Source organism: Anopheles arabiensis, chromosome 2 (genome assembly GCF_016920715.1).
Source record: "Anopheles arabiensis isolate DONGOLA chromosome 2, AaraD3, whole genome shotgun sequence".
Taxonomy (NCBI): Eukaryota; Metazoa; Arthropoda; class Insecta; order Diptera; family Culicidae; genus Anopheles; species Anopheles arabiensis.
The window spans coordinates 42971516-42988992 of NC_053517.1; the positions used below are offsets into that span (position 1 = coordinate 42971516).

At 44.2% G+C, this 17477-nt stretch overlaps 2 protein-coding genes across 5 annotated transcripts in view; both read right to left on the reverse strand.

Annotated features, from left to right (window-relative positions):
• Window positions 1-17477, reverse strand: part of LOC120898898 — a 127365-nt gene that overhangs the window by 5465 nt on the left and 104423 nt on the right. The gene's annotated exons all lie outside the window — the stretch shown is intronic.
• LOC120898900 (uncharacterized protein DDB_G0283357-like) lies at window positions 1952-17427 on the reverse strand. Its single transcript, XM_040305396.1, has 2 exons — window positions 17133-17427; window positions 1952-10680 (listed from the first exon to the last, which is right to left on the reverse strand). Exon 2 carries the CDS (start codon window positions 10336-10338, stop codon window positions 9451-9453), a length of 888 nt encoding a protein of 295 aa, XP_040161330.1. The 5' UTR covers window positions 10339-10680; window positions 17133-17427; the 3' UTR covers window positions 1952-9450.

Genomic DNA, 17477 nt, shown 5'->3' on the forward strand with positions numbered 1-17477 from the left:
TGGAACACTCCCACACCACTCCGGGCGTACCTTGAAGGCAATTCCATTTTGGAAAAGCGTAAACATTCGATCAAATTCCATATAGTGGTTTTCGATCGAATTCGACTACTATTTGCGTATCCTTTGCCGAAACACAAACAAAAAGAGAACGAGAAGGGGAGGGCTTGAGAGCGACGAGAGCAATGGAATAGAATCATGCTTGAATTTGCTGTGTCTGCCGTATCTTCAGGCCGTTGGCATGAAATTGGCTTCTTGTAGCAATTTCCAAACATGGAAACTATAATGTTGATCGACTTGGCACAAGATTTAATTTGCTCGGCATCTCCTTTTACTATTTGCAAACAACGGTATGCTGGCGAAACATTAGGGCACACAATCTGCATATTACTGGTACCGGTGTACGCTTGAAAACCTGTAATCTAATTTCATTGAAATATACGTTTCCAAATTTATACAAACCAGGTGCTCCACACAGGTGCCAAATCAGTTGCAGAAAAAGGATTACCATTTTTAGGAAACGTCTCTCACTAAAACGAGGGACAGCCTCTTATGTTATTATGATATTGAATCATTTCTTGTAATAGCAAGACTATTTATACAAACATGTGTTATTATTCCATGTTGTTGATGCCTCCGAATGGTACCGAATGGTACCGAACGGTCTCGGGCCTTTGATTTCGAACAATGGTATACAATTTTGTGGAACAAGTGGCCCGGAATTCTATCACTCGGGTTTTATTAAAAGTTCTTAGAATGAAGGCTTATTGCTAGGCATTGTGTCCACCGTTGCACATACCAACGGCATTGGGGTCGCATTAATTTTACCAAAATTCCACCAATCACACGAGCTCATTTTCCGGGCACTTTCATTTTAGTCAACCCGAACAAGGTAGCACCTGTACCGTTGAAATGCTTCATACGTTCCAATTTTCTCGATCAAGATTGGTTCAAAGGTGCATTTGCTGGCGCACGCTGTTCCACATACAGTCGCATCTACCCATGGCCAAAGGATTACGGGAATTATTTATGGTTGTTTGTCGCGGGAGGAGGGGGGGGGAGCACGTATTAGATACAATCCTGTATCCCAGGCTGCACAATGCTCCTAGCACCGTTTCATCGCCTAACCCGATAGCGACGGGGCCATAAACATGAGTCAAAACCACCGGAACAATAAAGTTAGGCTATCTTATTTGATGACACGATAGCAAAAGACGCTTTATTGCCGCTACTCGTTCGGAAAGCGATCGAAATTCGGGCGAGCCGCGGCGAGAAAACCATCCGGGAGGAGTCCACAGCAAACCTCCCGTTTGCAATTTACACCTTGCCGGGAAGGATTCGCCATCGATACGGTGACACACTCCTGGCTGTGCAGTATGGCGTCATTTGACGGTGCTCATGATTATCGGCTTTAGTGTTCAGACCCCCGGTACAAGCCGTATGCTTTGGTGGTGGAGGTGGTGGGAAGGGAAAAAATAAAGAAAATTGCAACAGCGGCTTATTGCAATCGCAACCCAGGTGGAACGCAGGGAGCAAAACTCTGATCCTTTCGGGCAGCATCCGGCGAAGTGTGCTTTCGTGTGGAGCTTGTTCGATGTTCGATCGCGTTAAAAAAAAAGTGCCGCTCCCTTCCAAGCTAAAACAAAGACACAATCCCAGCAGGATCTTACCACCGCCTACGGTATCGCGTTACCTGCGGGGTTGCGTTGTTTCTCGAAGCGCTTCTACGTAAATAAAATCAAAAGTGTTTACGCAGTAACGGTACCGCCAGGCGCAAATGTGCTTTCTCTCCGAATTCGCTCCCGACTTGTGGCGCGATTTTCCCGTGTGTATGTGCTCAAGGTTTTGCAACATTTGCGGCTTATGTGGAAGGCAAGTGTCGCGCAACGCCAGGAGGAAACGCCAGGATGTGTAAAACTCTTCGCATCATCCTTTCCCACAGTCTATCCCTCGATGGGACCGATCCGATAGGTGAGTTCGGTGTGAGTTTACAAAATGCAAAAGTTAGGTTAAAATTTATCGATTCAGTTAAGGCATGGGCAAAAGTTTCCCTTCCCCGAGACTCGGCTGCGCGTTAAGTGGAAACTGTGGCTGGTTGTGCCGAGGTACGCCCATCGTTTGGTGAGGCGAGGTAGTGACAGTGCGGGTTTATTCGTGTTGAAATGGGTTCATTAACTTTGCAAATCATCATGACACGCTCCCGCTCAAAAGAGTGTCAGTGTGTATAGATTGGTGGAGCGGGGGCTTGCAACGTGTGAATATTGTTGTTGTTGTTGTTGTTGTTGTGGCCTCAATGGAGATGGTGTAATGCGATAAACGCACACACTACACAATGGAAGGTGATGAAGAGGCTTGCGACGGGAAACATGACCCTTAGCAGCATCAATTCATGCTGATTCCTTCTCTGCCGGGGCCCATGTCAAAAAGCTGAGAGGCTAGCTGCGGAGTTAGTTGATTGAAACATTTCGTAACCTCGTGGCTTGAAACGTAATATTTTCATGCTCTGCCCTGTCACGTGCGCATCGAGCAGTTTAGGAGTCAGATTTCGACCGACCCAATGCAAGAGTAAGTGAGCTTCTTAAGGGCAGCGGATTAAACGATGGTCCCACGCTTGCTTCGTCATGATGCGACGCCCATTTCCACATGATTAGAGCAGCGGCTGGCGACGCGCAATGCACCGGTGCGGTGTGGGAGGAGCAGTAACACGCTACCCTGTGCAAAATAGTACGGAAAAGAATCGAAATGCAAATTGCGTCCGAGATCGATCGCACATAAATGTACTCATTAAAGCTCATTTGAATTACTAATGTGTCCGATTTACATGTCAATCGGGAAATGATTAGCAAATGGAGAGCGAACGCGAAAAAAAAAAACAGGTGATGTACCATAAATCTGCCCACAACGAAAGGATGATGGTGTAGGTTAAACGGGGGTAGCTTTGCAAAACAAACAGATAAAACAATTTAATTGTTTGTTGAGTACCGTTGATGGTTGATGGGTTTGTAATGGCAATCGGCAACTGGATCCGTGTTTATTTGGTCCTTGAAGAGGTGTTTGTAGTAAAAGATGAAAGGAGGAAAGTAAATAGGGCATCTTTTTTGCAATGTTTAATTAAAATGCATCATCAAGATGTTTCATGTTGTGATAGATTTTTATTCACATAAAACCAAGTTATGTAAGCAGAAGCGTACCGATTATCTAACGAAATCGGGTTGAGAAATCCAAAAAGAATGGAGCCAGTTCTACTAGTCTGTTTTTCATTTGTCATTTCAGCTCACCCTGAGTGATGAACTACCGGAGAGATAAGATGCTCTCCATAATGCAGACAGGTTCGTCTTTTCGATGCACCGTGGAGGGCGGTAGTGGAAAGCGGTGTGTTAGCATTAGTTAAGGATCATCGGGCTCATACGCTAGCGTTCCATTTCCATTCCATGCTCCAAGAAATCGGAGATCGGTGACGGTCTTAGGTAACAGGATCCAGGATCCAACATCCAACACGTCTCTGGGCCGGCACACACACACACACACCCGTATTCCGAGCAGTGTTCGGTATCGGTGGCAAATGTACAACGAAATCGATCATGAATGTGCAAACTCCCCCCTCGGGAGAGTTTCTTTTGCCGATGGCAGCGTCCCGGTTTGGTGGCGAGCACCGTGAGTGCATGGTTTCGGGAGGGACAGAATAAAAAGGAGGTCAACACCACGGCAGGTACGGTGCGGTAACCGTTGCTAAACTATGACCATCCCTGGGCACGGTGGGAGGACACAGTGGCGGTACGGTTGTTTCCCCCTGGCGAGCAAAGGCAAAGGTATTCCCAGCACTGTGAGGCGTCCCGTTTTGGGGCAGGCTATTGGAAACTTCGAACCCGAGCAATGACAAAGGTGCAAAGAGTGTGCAGTCTCACAGTCCCACAGTCCCACCTCGTATCGAGCAATGTTGACTCACGAGCGTGCGGGAAAACACCGGTCACCTTGCCGAACAAGGGTTCGAGTGCTTGAAGCATGAATCCGATATACGGGGAGCGTGGGCACAAGTACCCGAGGCAAAGGTTCCAGCGTGTGCCCTGCTGCAATGCGTCCCGGGCTTCTGGTTTCGAGTGGAACGGACCCATTCCCCGGGGGCGATCGGCCGTGACTCAGCTCTGTTGGCCAGGTGCTACATCAACCGTGCCGAAGAAATGATACCATTAAACTGTATTTTGCTGCACCCGTGCACCCCTCATTCGCTTCGTCGATTCCGGCTGGGTATTTCTTACCCGCTTACGCTCTGCCTGTTCCTGTTCACCATTTCTTATGCGAGTGACTGTTAGATTTTAGAAGAACGTCTGGCACACGTGCATTATGTGCGTATGGTCGTCTGTGTCTCTCAGCCCTCTGGGTGTTTCGATGAAATTGAATTGTCTAGTCTATCTATAATATCGAAATCAATTTCCGTCTTGCGAATGATGGCGTCGGGCAACGGCGGTAACAATCGAATCGTCGGCGGTGGGAGAATTTCGCCTTCCCTTGCCTCTCTTGCTTATCCTTGCGGCCCTGGTTGTGTTTGGTGGAGTTTCGTGTCAGCTCCCTGTCACCCTGTCCACTGGAAGAAATATGCTTCCCTGCCCACGACCAAGTGTGTACGTGTGTCCGTAGGAAGAAAATAAGAAAATAAACTGATTCTGATTCTCATCACCACCAGCGGCCCCGGTGGCACGGTGATGATGTATCGCGACCCATCTGTTTGCACTCTGCGCCTGCAAAGCACGCTTGGGACGATAGAGTCAAGGGAATTGAGACTCACTTTGCGCCCCATGACAGATGTAGTGTGTGGGAACGGACCGGTGCGTTCGATATAGAGTTTCTGTTTTTTCTAAAGCTCGTGGAATGAAGTCAGTTCCGAGTCGAGTGCACGGTAGAGATAATTTATTTTCAGTGTTGCTATTTACATGCCTGTGGACTGGATTGGTAGAAATAGAAAATCAATCTATTGCTTACGACCTGGCGTACGGATCAGTTGTGTACTGCATTGCTACAAATGCGTTGAGAAATTTGATGAAAAACAGGTTAATTTTGATTTTTGATTAGTATTTGATCTTTTTTTTTCACTAGATCATTTTACAAATGCGCTTTATCATTGCGGGTGATTTCTTCGTACGCTTGATCTCCAATTATATGAGTTATTGTTTCTCTAGCACAATCAGTTTGTTTGATTGCTTTCTCTTTGCCATCGATTGTTGGGTGAAGCATCATAATGAAGAAACCGTAATTGTTCAGAAAGTATTGAATTAAAAATACTGCAATCGCGAAGAATTGCTTCGAAAGATAACCATTCATGGGTTATTGTTTCGTTCGTTACTTCTTCACTTCAAAATCTCTGACGTATAAATAGAACTCATGTAAGAAGGAAGTAAAAAAATCCCTAGCGCAATGCATAATAGCGAACACAATTTTCGCACAATCTCACTGATAAGTGAAGCGATGAAAATGATTCAGCTTCATGGAAAGTTGCTTCGCCAAAGGACGAGACAGTTGGCGCAGAAAATTCGCTTCTCATTAGGGAGGATGGTTGTGGTGGCTGATGTTTCACTGAAAGAGTACCAGCAACTGCACCCCAAATACAACTTGCAGTGTCAGCAAATTGACAGACGACCACAATTTCCCCCTAAGTTTTCGCCACGATTTTTACGCTGTTTGACAAAAACATTTTTTTGTGAGCTCCCGCGATAAGTGCTTCGTCTGTTTAAAGCGACACTCCGTGGCAACGAAACGGCTGCCGTCTGTTTTGAGTGTCGAATTTGACGGCAGGCTGCGGTTTTCCGAATGGTGTCACTTGCTCGTTGTTTTCCCTATCCGCACCGTTTATTACTGGGCTTGCGAGAACGGGTGCGTTTATGCTTTCACTCGTTTTCCAAGTTTAAGCTGCAGCAGACTGGCACACTGCCTTGCTTTATGAAGCAATACTTTATCGTTTATTTTGACTAATTTCTTCCTAATTGCTTCATCGTGAGGAGGGTAAATAATTGAAAATTATCCCCCCCGACTGCGCGTGGCAACTCCGTTTATTGGTTGATGGAGCTGCAGAACACGGCAGAGGAGGGTGCGGCAGAGAACAGAACAGAAAATGGGGCGCGTGAATTTGATGGGTGGCAATCATCTCACTCTCACGTTTGCTATAGCTGGCGTCTGCCAAGGGGAAAGGAAAGGGAAGGGTACTTGGTGGGGTACGCCGATTGCTGGATGGTGACGACAAAGTTTGTATGAAAATAGGTGGGCTGGGAATATACTTAATTTCATTGAGCGCTGCTAGTGTTTTTGCCAGCTTTCAATTTTCCATGCTTTTCAATGCCGTTGAAAACATTGAAACGATATTTGAATTTTTAAAGTTTGGTACGTTTCGCGGCGCCATTTTGGTACGCGGTAGGTGTGGTAAGAAACCGCGAGGACAGATGGTTTTCCATCTCTTCACTATGTTGCACTGTCTGGGATGGTAAATGTGTGGTGAAGCACGAAAAAACAACTACACTGCCGAGTTCCTAAACTCGGTGGCCACTTGAGCGAAGGCCTGGATTATTAGGGTATCGGTCGGTAGAGGGCTACGAACAGATTTTATCTTTTAATTAGATTCATCTAAAATTTATCTGCACTCGCCCTGGGTTAGGTTCGCGTCCTGCTACCAGAGTCAGTTTCGGGGTGTTTGTTCGCTTCAACTAATTCGATTTCAATTACACTTCTAGTGACCGGTGCGCTTTCCAGTGCCGATAGCACAAGCGTTGGCTCTGTCGGTTTGCGCCTGGCAGGACTACGCGCCTGGTACCGACGTAATGTTGTGGCGCTCCCATTTGACCCCCTTCACATCGTTTATGGAGCAAATTAATTGGATTTGTAAGATGGCGAGAGCTGAGTGTGGCCTGCGCCCGTTCGATGTGGATTGCGGGCCGGTAGATTTTTAATTGGAAATACGTAGACTTTGGCCGTCGAAATGTATTTTTGGGCCATAATTGGAACATATTTGGCTGGTGCTAGGAATGATTTTCGGCCCGTAAAGCTAGACTGTGTGCAGCGCGGCTGGATTGAAGGCGTTTGATTGCCGAAATAGTGTTATAAGTAGTGTTGGTATTGGCAAAGATACTCAATAATCACTTTTAGTTACTGTTTGCAGCAAATTATTACTACAATACGTCGTAACTTCGAGACACAATAAAAGCTCATTTTAATGGAGACGCCTGGTACTTCATAATTTCGTGCCCGCAAGTCCCATATGTTGAAACCATTAACAATGATTTTCAAGGGAAACAATATCTATTGATAGATTCACAGGAACGGCAAAGACGAGCGGGAAATAAAAATAGAGAGGGATAAAGTATTTCATATTTATAGTGCAATCATGTCGGCTTTCTGTACTCGAACATTTGTGCCGATTCACAACTTTGCTGGTATGAGGGCCAGCAGATGTATTTGATTTTTGTTCTGCGTTATCTAGTTGCGAACAATGATGGAAAGTTATTTCCAGGTGAATCAGCACAATAATGTCAACGGTGTAATACACGTAACTGTGCCGGTGTGCTTTACAAGCCGGTACACCACGCTCGGTATTTAACAATTCCGCCACGATATGTTCTGTTCACGTGCAAAGGTTTTGTGGAAGCGTTATCAATTGCTGAATAGGTTCGGTGTATCAAGAGCGTACAATTAACTGGCACTCGAACAAAGCATTTCCAACGAAACAAATTTGTTAAAAGAGGCACGATAATACGATTAGCTTGCATGGGAAGTGAAAATATAATAGCTGACGTTGATGACACGCATCATATGCGGGTATTCATTTAATTTGAAGAAACCTAATATGTTTATTTCGAAAAATTTCTTGAATTTTGATTGTGGTGCTTATGCCATCTTTTGGAGTGTTTTGATCAAGGTTTTGATATTTGCAGTATAAGAGAACATTGACGTGCAACGCGTTAATTAATTAAATAATACCGTTTTTAAATAAATAGAAACATTGTATGTAAAAATATTTACTTAATTTATCAATGAAGTAAATGTTGCATGTTAATTTATATTATTAGAGGTTAAATTTCATTTCATGGAGTGTTTGAAAGCGTTGACACAGGAAAAAAAATCAAAATACAATATATTAATATATATTATTTAAAAAACTTAAGATACATGTCGGATACAGGTCGAAAAATGTAAAAAAAACTAAATGAGTGAGCTATGATAAGATGATGATGAAATCAGTGAGCATGGTATGGGGCAGCATCGGTAGCATATAGCTCTGCCATCACGCATGAAGCATTTGTGCAAGTATTAACCGTACAGTGCATTGGATCCGCGTGAGGAGCGTAAGTGTGCACCGGTATGTTACGGACACGCTGGTGAGTAACGCTACAGTTTAGACCATTTATTTTCTACCATTCGCCGTTGACGCGCGTTGATGATTTTTAAACTAGGGAAAAGGCTGCACTTAAGAAACCCCTGCTAGTGGAAAAGAAAGAGGGAGAAGCACGGAGGAATTGGCGAGGAAGGGAACCACTTCAACCACGTACAGCAGCAACAGCAATAACCACCAACACTCGTTCAACTTTGTTTTCGTCCGTCCGGTTGGTGCGGTGTTCCCACGTATCCCATGACCCGCTTTTCAGCTGAACCGATTATCTACACATTCTTAATGTACTCATAAATCATGTTTCCTTTGGTGGGAGGGTCTGGTTTTTATAGCTCCCTCTCCGAAGTGTATGTAAATATTACATCGCATCCACTGGGGGGGAAGGAGGCGTGAAGCTTCGTTTCGCTTGAATCTCTATTTTGTTCTGTGTTTTGTTACTGAACTGTTTTTCTCGTTTTTGTGTGTGAGCGTTTTCCTCTATTCTTGAGATTATCCTGGAAACTTGTACCACTAGTCTGTCTGTGTCCACTTGCACACAGAAGTGGTGTCTATATGTACAGCCGTTGTGTTCAGCTCTGCTCTGGACTGTTTGTGCTCGGACTGCACACACTGCGCAAGGAACCGGCTTAGCAGCTACCGTGATGGGAGGAAAAAGGTAGGAACAACTCCCCCATGGAGATGGGAATGAATCGTGCCACGATGTGATCCCGAGGACTTATCCAGAAGCGACCACTTGTGTGTACACACTCTCGCAAACGGGCGTGTTTTTGCGTCGCACATTTTTTGTGTTTGCATTTGTGTGCGTCAACATTTGAGGCACAATTGTTGCACCGACTGCACCGAAGAGAAATTGACCACACGCAGCTCACCCCAACCCCCATACACCCCCACACGCCGAGTCGTTCCGGTAATATTGTGATTTGCTAGTAAACAGAGATGCTGTTTGATCGTGTCCGGCACCGTCCTGAGCGTTTAATGTATTCGTTCCATGTCTTTCGAGTGTTTTCTTCTTCTAGCATTGCTCAACCGACCCGATCGGCCACCCGCCCACCCACGGTGCGATCTGTCACTTCCCGTCGCTGCAACTAACTGGCCCGGCTGCTGCCGTGCCCATTGGCACTATTATTTACCGGCGACTGTTGCTGATGTTTCTGAGTGTGTTTTTTAGTGTAGTGTTGTTGCGGTTGTTGCTGTTGCTGCTGCTGTGTTGCTGGTGGCGTTAGGGGCAGCGCTTGCTGCTGGTGATGGTGGTAGTGTGATTTATTTGCATTATTGCTCGCCTGATAGCGTCGGGCGATCGTCGGTGACGATGCTGGCGATGTTTGTTGTTTGCCATTTTGCACACTTTGCTGTTGCTGTTTGGCAGTATTGCCGCCAGCGGCATGGCCACCGAGCGGCAGCGGTGGAAGCGGCGGAGGCGATGGAGAGGTGGGAGACGTTTCGCGTGAATCGGACAGGGAGGCGCGATGGAAGGAGGAGCAGGAGGAGGAGGAAGGATGCGTCGGTGCACCGGCGGACGTGAGCATGTGGGCGGGCAGTGTGGCGGTGTTGGTGGCGGTCGGTGCTGGCAGCAGCAGCATTTGCGATTGTGATTTGCTCTTAGTGTGGTGCTTGCCGTGGTGCTTCGGCTCACCGTAGCCGGGCGGATCGAACAGCTCGCAGCTTAGCTGCCGACTTTTGGCCGAGGACTTGCCCCCGTGGTCGACGGTGCCGGCCGGGCTGCTGCCGCCGGCACCGTACTGACCGGCCGCACCGGCGGCCGCAGTGGGATTGGTGCCGCCCGGGGACGGACCACCGGGGCGCTCGTACTCGTTGCGCTTGGCTTTCGCGCGACCTTTCGAGTGATTGTTGCCGCCGCCGTTACCGCCACTGCCGCCATTGCCATTACTGCCCGGCCCGTTCGGTTGGTTGTGGTGGTTAGTGTTGCTGGTGTTATTGTTGTTGCTGCTGTTGCTGTTGTTACTGGTGTACATGTACTGGTGATGATGGTGAGGTGGATGATGGTGGCCAGACTTGCCGGTGTAGTGATAGGTGGCATAGTGATTGTTGTGCTGTTGTTTGTGTGCTTTTTTGTGTTCGCTCTCGTAGTTGTGCTCGAGGCTGTGGCTTTGGCAGTCGTGCCGTGGATGATAGTAGTAAATGTCGTGATGGGTGTCACCGTCACCAATACCACCACCGCCACTAGTGACGCGACTGCCGGCGACACCGCCAGCTGCCGCACTGACGGCCACGGGGGACACCACCGGGGACACGGGCGGCAGGTCGCGCTCCCGCTAGGCTACGTGATTGCCGAATGTCCGCAGAACGGGCATCGTCTATAATTAGGGAACGATACATAGAAACAGATAGAGAGAGAGAGAGAGAAAGAGAGAAAAGGGACAGAGAAGGGCAAAGAGAAGGGAGAGAATACGGAAGAATGTGGGACAGGTTGTGGAACGTGAAAGAAGGGGCGGAAGTCAGGGCACCATGAACACCAAGAAGCGTAAAAGAAAAGAGAAAAGAGAGAGAGAGAGAAAAAGAGAAAGAGAAAAGAGATTTTCGTGTATTAAAAATACGGCACTGGGTGTGTGTGTGTGTGTGAGTGTGATTGTAGACGGTAGCACTGACACACAGTGAAACAATAGAAAAATTAATAATTTTGCTAGTTTGAGTGTCTGTGAAGGTGTTGAAAGTTGACTGTTTTCGGCATGAAGCTTTCAGTCGCGAAATTTAAACTAAAACTATCCCGCGACAAAACGGAACGTGATAGCAAATGAAGTATTGAATGGGTATGTGTTGAAAGCGAAACTAAGCTAGGAGTACAACGCTGCAAACAAATGCTGAGCGGGTCTCATTGGTAGACATAATTGCAACAGTTTATGTTTCTGTGCCGATTTGTCGCAGTTGCTTTTCGCGTTGCAGTGCAGTTGTTCGCAAAATCGTGCTACCAGCTTTAAGCAGATAGTGGCGGAAACTTTTTTTTTCTGGTGGAAATGCAAGTGTTGTTTCGAGTGTTGTACACAGAAGCGTAAAATTTGGAATATAAGAAAGTACAAATACACTAACAACACACTCACTACGAACGAAGAATGAACTAGATGTGGTTACAAATGTGTCGACAGGAAATTGTTAGTACAGTGTGTGTTTGTGTTTAGTCCCTTGTCTGCGAATGTCCTTTTTTCCGGTGAGGTTTGCGTGGTATGTTTAACTTCCATGCTATTGACAGGAGAGTTTGCATCTGATATGTAAATAATTTCAGCCCTTGTTAATTAACTCTGTTGAATACTAGGCGCAGAATATGTTGTAGTATCATGCTGACGTACACGCACGACATTTTATTTTACTGGAGCGTAACTTAAAATTCTCGTAACGTATGCATGCGAGAAGTTGCATACACACTAGGAGCAAATTTGTGTTTTCTTTTGCGATGCTCGTATGTTTTTCTTCTATAAATTTGTGCTGTTTAATATTGCCACTGACATGAGCTAGTTAGACCGAAATCGAAAGTTGTCTAGTGGAACGTGTTACATAGTAGTAAATAAGTAAGATGGAATAAAAGCAAGCATAGTTAGCATTTATGTGAATGCAAGTCGTTTACAGGTTATATACAAACTTTCTAGTGCATTTGATTGTGGGTAGCGAAGAAACGGTGCAAACAAAATGTAACAGAATTATGATGTACTATTAACAAAGAAAGCAAAGATGAAACTATATTAGCCAAGCGATACATTCTACAGACACGTTACAGGAAACACAAACACAAGCTTTGCAACCAAGTAACGATAACGATTATTTACAATCCATCTAAACACACAGTTGTCGAATGTTTGTCGCATATTAATAGGGGATACGCATGTTATTCTGCTTTGAAGTACGCTACTGCTGCACGTATCGTTATCAAATTTCAGCCGATTCTCTCAACGCTTCTTACACCACACACGCAGGGGAAGGAGGGGCATGCCTAACGGCACATTTCAAAGCGTCTGAGCGAAAGCAAAGGAAACGGAACGGAAACGAGAGAAGGTTTCGTCGAATGTACAGACCCAAACCAGCGTGATGTTGTGTTCTATGCTTCACTTGGCGAATAAATTCTGCAGCATACGTATGCTATGCTAAGGAGGCAGGGGAGGAGATAGAAACAGAGTGTATTTGCTGCTTGGACGCGGATCGATCGTTTGTTGATCGATTTTGGAACGTTTTACGGTTATTGGTGTCAGTCAATATTCTGTCTATTTTTTACTCCATAACACATGGACAGTACATTCCTATGCGTGCACTAGAGTGTCTTGTGAATCGTGCTACAACGTTGGATGATGCGAACTGAACAGTGAAATGGTTACAAAAATCATACCATTTCTTTGGCAGCTACATATGTTGCGATGAGTTTTGCTCCGTGTCCGCAGTATTCTGCTTCATATAAACATAAGGCATGACATCGTCATTATTATCGCCATCGCCATCATCACAATTGTCCGCTAGGACATCGTCATCTTCAGCTCGAGACACACAGTTTGTGATGCTGATGGTGGGTTGCTTTTGGCAAACACAGTCCGCACGGAGCTTGTACGTGCATAAGAATTACGTTCAATTGAGGTTAGTTGGGAGTGGTACAGCCGATAAGATCGCACGTATGAGTGTATAGAGGGAAATGCTTTTCCCTCATTCAAAGAAGCGACATTTCCCGCTACACACAGCTCAATGGGAAACGTACGATGATTTCTTTTCGCTTATACGAAAACGATTTCAACGGGTCTCGTTGTGTGTCGTGTGACGACTCAATACTTCGATCCGCATGAAACCGGAGGTACCCGGAATGCTTTTGCTGGAGCTATGTTGCTATTTGCAGATGCAACAAGAAGAAGAAAAAAAAAACCCTCTCTGATAAGTAGGAAACAATATGCTTCTGTATGTGGACGTACGGCTCGTAGAGCAGCAGATAGACACGCACGTCGACAGAAAAGCGCAACATCTGGTAACTTGCTTAGCAATTTCGCTTCCCGAACTAGGTTCCATGTTTCGCTGGAGCATGTTTCGTGGCAGGATGCTTTTAAGAATATTGACTTCCGCTTGGAATGTCTGCACGGCACTCCATCGTACCGAGCTAGTGTGCGTACTCGGTGGAACGGTAGAGGACGTGAAAGAAAACTTGAGATCTATCGGAAAGTTGCTGTTCCTTTCGGTTTCTGATCAGGGGCACCCGTCCACCTACCGAAACGCACAACTCAATTTGCAGAGAAGCACGGTGTACATATTTATCAATTGCCATTTTGATCGTTTACGGTTAAGTTTCCGTCGCTTTTCACCGATACATTGACGAGTGAGTGTGTGTGAGAGCTTGTTGTGTGTATGGTCTCGAATATTATTGCATTTTTAACGTCTCACTTTGGGAAACACTTTTCTTGCTTTCTTCGCTAAGAATGTTCGCTTTTCCTAAATTCCAAAAACGTATTGTAAGAAACTAGACCAAAAAAGCGAATAAAGTTTCCTCGTAGAAGAAAATTTTATTGCTCACCTTTTTTTTCGCTGCGCTTTTTGTGTTCGTTTTACGGGAACTTTTCCAAACAGGCAGTAATGTGCTTCACGCACCCATGATAATGTGTCGGTGAAAAAGTGAATTAAATCTGATGTCGAAAGTTTGCACGCCAAAAGCGTCGGAATGGGGGGAGGGGGGGGGGAGAAAGATCGATAGATGTTTATGATTATTGGGACGGAAATTATGTTTCACTCTCATTTTCCGAGCCTGCCTTTCCATCCATCGAGCGGCAGAGTACAGTTGGCTTTTGAACACCTGCCTGCTCATAACAGGATATTACTGTGGAGTGGTGGAAGAGTGGAGGAGTACGTGTTTTTTGTATTGGACGCAGGCAAACCAGCAAGCAATCGGTACTGTTATTAAACTACATCAATTTTATTGCCATGAGTTACAGTCCGCTACATCCGGGGTCAGTAAATGGAATTGTGATGGTCGATTTAGTGTAACAACTTTCTCGTTACTGTGAACTGGACACGGTGTGGACAGTTTTCTCTATCATTGGGGCCCTTTCCGTTTTAAGTTCGTAGGCTGAAATTTCAGTCTGTCACCTGTTTGCATTCTATAGCAGTTTGTATAGCAGCTATCCCAGTGGGTATAATATACAGGTGGGCTTATCCCAAGGTGTATGAATTTAGAAGGCTGATTTTTAACGCTCCTGTTTCTGAATGGAGTGTTTTGTGTATTCGTCAAGCCCCCAGAAAGCTATTTGAGCAAAAGTTTTCACCCGTCCTTTCAAAAAATGATGTTCAAATTTGGTTATAAAAAATATGCTATGAGACCACATCGACTACACTTTGATTCTAGATGACATCACCTGATCTCTTTAATGCACCTTGGGATAAATGTAAACACCACCTTGTTTTGCCATTTTTCGAGCAGGTACTCGAATCTAATTCTAGCTTTGAGGCTAGAATAATCTAGACTGAAAATTGCAGGCTAGTTTTATGTGTGGTTTTGTATGGAGTGTTTACATGATTTCAGCCTCCAACTGTCAAACTCCATACAAAAAGCTGACTAGAATCGTGAAGGGCCCCATTATTGAGCGGTCTAGAGAGAGAGAGAAAGTGTGTAAATCCGAAAGAATGGTTTGATCGCCTAGCTGAAGTGTTTTATTTGGTAAAGGTCGTGGTGTAAATCAATGTCAAGTTAGGAGGTGCTTTTTTTACTCATTTCATTAATACTTTCATTTCATTGTTACTTCAGTTCACAACAGAGGCTGAGAGTGGCAGAGAGAAAAATTCTCTAAAAATGCGATTTTTAATTTTTATCCTACTGTTTCTAATCAAGATGGATTAGAGGAAACGATTTATGAAAAACAAAACAGATTTCTCTGATTTATTTTGTTTGTGCTAAACTTAAACTGCGCATCGGGATGTACGGTAGCGTCTTTGAAAATGAGGGTTTTATTTGTACTCGCTTATAAGCTTAAGACCGTATTCTGTTAAAATCATCTATAACAATCCGTACCAAATGAATTATCCGTTAGAGCTTTCAGAAAGAACGCTGTAAGCGAGCAGGAATATGAACAACGTCAACAAAGTCTGTGTCTACCGGCTACATCTCCCGTACCTTAGCGAATTAAGACAATCTCTTAGACCAATTCGTCAAAAGGTTAATGCGCACATAATTACTTAATTTGAAACAGCTTCAACGAATGCTTATAATTTTAGGCGCTCTGCGGAACACAAAAAACGGCAGTTCAGCGGCAAAGCTTACAGCAAATAAGATTATGGTTTATCTGGGGTACGCTCTTTAATGCCTGCTGCAAATATTTACTTCTGTTTGCCGTGGAAACCAAAGCGACGAGGAAAAAATACAGTGAAAACCGCGCCACAGACAGTAAAAACCGAATGTAAAAAAGGCCCACATTGAAATCGAGGGGTTCTTTCCGCGAGAAAATTACACGGCCTTGGGTGTAGCATAATGTTGCTCGAGTGGCGTGAAACATGATTATAAATGTACTATATGTACGTAAGTACCGTAACCCGACCGCACGGGGCTTCCCGGCTCGCCAGTTAAGCTTTATTTGGAAGGTCTGTCGTTTTCAGCTTTTGAGCAGAAGAAAACTCCCCACCGCACGATGGCGCTCGTTGAATGTTGTTTGTGTAAATTGTTTCTTTGCTCACACTACCGGAATGTGAGTTTACTTGTACCGTAATGTGGCACAAAACATGCCATAAGATATGTACGTATGTGCTGCAAGAGGTTAGGGTGAAGAGAGCAGCTATAGAACCAGTGGCTCAAGAGGAAAAATAAACCTTCCCAGAGCCTAAGGCTTCGTCCAATTGTGACAATAATCGTAAACTGAAAGCCTTTTGTAAACCCTCGGCGTAATGTGTTTTTAAAAGGCAATTCATCTTGCGCACCGAGAATTGCAAAGCCCATCGTAACCGTTTCCTTTGCTTTTGTATTGCATCAGACAGTGAGCGGTGTGTGGTTATGTGCTGTATGGTGTTTCTATCCATATGAAAATTATTTGTCGCCTGGCTAATAAGCCACCGCAGTTATCGTAGCTGAAATTAGATACATTTTCTAGACTGTATGTTTTTTTAAACGAAACCTATACTGCTAACATGTAGATTGTATGTATATTACAAATATAATTTCATTATATAAAAAAGTTTATAAAAGTGAAAAGATAGTGCATAATAAAACAGGTGCAGCATATATAGTGCATGTGAGCGTAATCAAACACGAGATATTACAGAGGTGTAGAGGATATGGAGGTTGAAATGCATTAAAGGGAAGAGGAAAATGTTCAGTTTCTTAAGAAGTCTACAATCATCAGCGTCAACGGCATTCATAACTTTGTTATTCTTAACTTGACAAAAAAAGATATTATGTCTATTCAGGCGTTTGAACAGTTCTAGCGTAGCATTCCGTTCAAAGATGCGTGTGGGTATAAATGTTGCACAATATTCATTCCATTTTAAATATTTGTATTGATTTATGTATTGGTTTTGCATTAAATCATTTGATGTGACAATTTCCTTGCTAAATAAATTGCAAGTACTACGATGAACAATCGTGATCGTGATGGATGTGATGAAAAATCGTAATGAAAAGTGATAGAACTCATACAAAGATGTCTAGGTTAAAAAGAAACAGTACAAACAAAAAGTTGGTATACAACAACAAGATGCAAAGTGATATGAATAAATATATGTAGCAAGTTCGGACAAATGCTGTAACAAACAAAACCCAAAGCCAAAATGCGCACACTCTATTGGTTAGATAAAACATAGTAAACAATACCTTCAGCATCACTCATCAAGACCGTTAGCCACAAAGGGTAGGAATAGAAAAAGGAGAACTGATCAAAACAACATAAAGGGATAACGCCAACAAAATTGTGAAATCAATTGTTTTTCGTTCTAATGCACAATATATTGAAAAAAGATGTAGGACTATATTTGCGTGAGCAAAGCTAGATATGACATTCAGTAGTTCTTCACAATCTGTTTTCAAAATGTCACAGAGAACAAACCAATCATTGTCGAATTTTGAGTAACTTTAAAAAAATAGATTTGATTAAAACAAAAGGAGAACAAAATGCATTGATTTGCAATCTTAATCGTAAAACATACATTAAATTTTGCA

What these genes read in the sequence shown, in the direction of transcription:
- LOC120898900 (XM_040305396.1), bottom strand. Translation starts at nt 10,338, where the DNA reads ATGTACACCAGTAACAACAGCAACAGCAGCAACAACAATAACACCAGC.